This window comes from Myotis davidii, unplaced genomic scaffold (assembly GCF_000327345.1).
Source record: "Myotis davidii unplaced genomic scaffold, ASM32734v1 scaffold109, whole genome shotgun sequence".
Taxonomy (NCBI): Eukaryota; Metazoa; Chordata; class Mammalia; order Chiroptera; family Vespertilionidae; genus Myotis; species Myotis davidii.
In genome coordinates, this window is record NW_006300368.1 from 243,442 (window position 1) to 247,417 (window position 3,976).

General features: G+C 54.8%; 1 protein-coding gene across 1 annotated transcript in view; it reads right to left on the reverse strand.

Annotated features, from left to right (window-relative positions):
• Positions 1 to 3,449: 3,449 nt before the first annotated feature.
• Positions 3,450 to 3,976, reverse strand: part of SOST (sclerostin) — a 6,999-nt gene continuing 6,472 nt past the window's right edge. Inside the window, exon 2 of the mRNA XM_006776900.2 lies at positions 3,450 to 3,898. Within this exon, the coding sequence (XP_006776963.1) occupies positions 3,450 to 3,898 (449 nt within the window). The remainder of the gene's footprint in view (positions 3,899 to 3,976) is intronic.

The window sequence follows — 3,976 nt, forward strand, 5'->3', positions numbered from 1 at the left end:
CTGAGCCTGTCAAAGTCTGCTCCGTTTCTGAAAGGCGCCAGGCGCATAGACCCCATGTAGGTAGAATATAACTTTCCATAAATAACCTCTAGCCTGACCTACAATTTAGCCTTTGAGGTTTTTCCCCCCCTCGTGGTAATGGGGCTGTAGCCTGGGCTGATCCCTCCTGGATCTGCAGGTCCCAGAAAGCAGACCCCAGGTGTATCTGGTGTGAGGCATTGCTAAAATTTCTTGTCTCCTGGGCCCCACACTGCCTGGCGCGCAGGGAGGACTCGGTCCGTGTTGAGAAATGGTGGATTGAGTCTTGTCCACCAGAAGCAGCCACACATCTTCAGCCCCAGGGCCTTTGCTTGGGCTGTGTCTCCGCCTATGTCGGTGCTCCCTTCTCCACCCGGTGAGCTTCTAAGCAGCACCCACCTCTGGGAACCTTTCCCTAAACGTCATCCCTTCTCCCCACCACAGAGCCACGCACTCCCGCCTTTGGTGCCATAACACTTTGTGCACAACAGTGTGACCTGATCATTTGCCCACGTGCCCACCAGGCTCTGAGCAGCTTGAATGAGTGTCAGGGAAGGGAACTGAGTTCATATCCAGCAAAACATGTAACCCTTTGGTGCCTCAGTTTCCTCAGATTCAAACACAAACTTGACTCCAGAGCCCGTGTTTCAGCCACTGGACCACATTGCCTCTGGGAGCTGGATAATGTACCCATTTCCTACCTGCTCTTGTGTTCCGGGCTCTGGGGCACCCCTCACAGAGTATAGATCCCCTGCAGGGTCTCACTGAGGCCTCCTGGAGCCTGGAGGCAGAAGCACACAACCACGCCTACCATAGACTTGTTGATGATGATAATGGATTTGGGAGGGTTCATTGGGAGTTAAAATGGTAAGTCACCAGGGCAGAACTCAGCTTACTTTGGGGGGTAAGGTGGGCTCTTAGGGTGGGGTTACCCCAAGATGGGCTGGACTTGATTTAAAGCTTTGCAATTGATTGACCCTCCTAATGGCAACTGAATAGCACTTCCTGAGCCTCAGCTAGCATCAGCACTACAAGAGAAGTGCGAGACGTTGTCCCTGCTGATACGTTTACTAGAGAGGCATGAAATTCCTGTGTGGGGAAAAGGTTGGCTCAGCTCCCAGTGAGCTGGTCCCAATGGGGCATGGCTTTGTGTCCATCCCAGTACTCAGTACTTCCTGAGCCTCAGCTAGCATCAGCACTACGAGAGAAGTGCGAGACGTTGTCCCTGCTGATATTTTACTAGAGGCATGAAATTCCTGTGTGGGGAAAAGCTTGGCTCAGCTCCCAGTGAGCTGGTCACAATGGGGCATGGCTTTGTGTCCATCCCAGTACTAAGCAGGGCGTGGCCAGATGAGGCAGGTGGTCCATGAATGAAGGTCAAATGGAAGACATAGAATCAGAGGCGTGGACCAAAGGGGCCGGACACCTGAGGAGAGGAGGATCGGTGGGGACTGAAACATCTCTGGGAGGTTCAGGGAAGAGACGACAAGGAACATGAACCCAATAGAAAAAGCAGGAGTGGTTGGGGGTGTGGGCAGGTGGCCGCTAAGGAGGCAGGGATCAACAGCACAGCATGCGGCACTTGGAGTCATTATGGAAGCCTGGTGGGGTGGGGGATGGGACTCAAGCAGGTCAAGCCTTATACGCCAGACCGAGAAGCCTGAACTTGTTCCTGGGCAGGAGGAGCTGTTCAGGAACTTTGAGTGAGGCTGTGACAGGACGAGAGCAGTGTTTCTGGAACAATGTGAAGGGCAGGCTGCTTGAGGGAGATGAGGCTGAGGGTATTACAATGACGGAGTGAAGGACTGAGGTCTCGGTTTGGAAGGGAAGGGCGGAACATGACTTTTCAAAGGAAGGTAATTGCCACCAGGGCCACCATCGCGCAGCCAAACGTGTCACAGCGCCCGCCCGAGAGAAGGATGTTAACTTTGACAGAAGTGACTGTGTGTGGTTGACAAATTGAGACCACACATCCTCTCCATAACGACTCATGTCTTTATTAACAATGCCTCTGGACTCTGGAAGAACAGACTGGTGTTTCATAAAGCAATATTAACATTGTCATCCTCTACAAGAAAAACTTTTGCATAAATAACTTAAGTGAGAAAATAAATATGTAACTTAACTCTTTTTAAAAACCACAACTTTCATTCCTGTGGACAAATCCCACATGAAAGATTGCAAAAAATGACCAGCCCAGCAGGCTTTTACATGGCATGTGCTTCTGTTTTTAAAAATAATAATAAAAAATTAACAATTACAAACTACACAGAAAGGAAGAGGTGTCTGAAAATGATTTTCAGAAAGATTTTTGAACGGCAGCCATTGGCTTCGTGATTTCTCAGCGTATGTACAGCACTTGTCGTTTCCCCCCAATAATATTATTTTAATGTAAGATATGCCATCCCATGAAACAGCAGTAAAAAAGCAATTTTCTAGACAAAAATGTGTCCGTGAGTGGTAGGCAGGAGGAGGGGACTCAGAAGGGATCCGCTGTCTTTGAAAGGGCGGGGGCTACTCCTTTGGGCCTGCAAGCCCAGTGTCCTGGGACCTTGAGCTTCTCTAGAAGGTGACTTTAAAAGATGGCCATGGGGGGAGGGTGCTGCTCTCTGGGAATAGGAGGGTGATTTCTGTCCCTCCCGGCACCCTGGGGACCTACTCCTCTACCCCAGTGGATGGCGTTTCTGCACCCTTCCCAATGGAGGGCGGAGGTAGCCAACCACCTGGGGAGGCAGGGCTGGGAGACACAGCTCAGCATCTTTCAGGAGTTTGGCAGCCAGAAACGGGCCCTTCTTTTCCCTGCTAGTTTTTCATCTTTGGCTGTCAGATCAGAAAATTACAACTCGGGGTTCTGGACATGACCAGGCAGGGATTCAAGCCAACCTCTCTCTTCCTGCTCCTTTGAAAGCCACCCAAGTCCCTGGAATCAATCATATGGCAGTAGATTCCTTGAGATCCTAATGCCAACCCCACCTGCATTTTACAAAGCGGAAGTCACGGTTCAGAAAAAGAAGAGTGTAGCCCAAGGTCACCCAGAAAGGGAGTGGCAGAACCAGGACTAGAACCCTATCTAAGAACCCATGTCCCGTGCTCTTGGCACGGCATGGCGCTGTGTTGTCTGATGGCCAGACGCGGGGGATCTTATCGACCTTTCATAACCAGTCCCCAGACTTCTCTCACTCCCCACCGCTCCCTAAACCCCGGGGCTTCCTCTTCTGCCTGCTCGGAAGTGGGACATGCAAAGGTAGGTGGCCCCGGTGGGCGGGGTTGCATGGCTCAGCGTCCTTGACTCACAGCTCCCTCGCCTGCCCTGAGGGACCCCCTCGGAGAGCGGGGAGTGTGGGGCTTTGCTGGCAGCCAGAATCCACCGGGCCTAGCTGCCTCCTGCGCAGCCAGACAGGTCTGAGCCCCCTGCCCTGGGTTGCAGGCATTTAAAATGAAATACAATCAGACCGCGCGCAGAGGGCAGAAGCCTGGGGCGCCCGGGGCGCCTGGTTCCGGGGCGCCCGCTGGGGAGGCGCGGCGGGCTTCTGCGGCCGCGCGGCCTCCGGCCCGAAGTCCTTGAGCTCCGACTGGTTGTGGGAGCGGGTGAGGCGCTTGCACTTGCACGAGGCCACCAGGCGCACCTTGCGCGCGCGGGGCGCCGCGCCGCCGGGACACAGCAGCTGCACCCGCTGCGCGCGGTAGCGGTCGGGGATGCAGCGGAAGTCGGGCCCGTTCGGGCGCCACCACTTGCCCCGGCTGATCGCGTTGGGCAGCAGGCGCGCCGGGCCGCACTGGCCGGAGCACACCAGCTCGGTGACCGGCTTGGCGCTGCGGCAGGGCCCGTCGGTCACGTAGCGGGTGAAGTGCAGCTCGCGGCAGCTGTATTCGGACACGTCTGCGGAGAGAGGCGCACGTGAGGGCGGAGGCCGGCCCGACCACGCCTCCCCGTCTGGCCAGCTCCCTCCACACCATC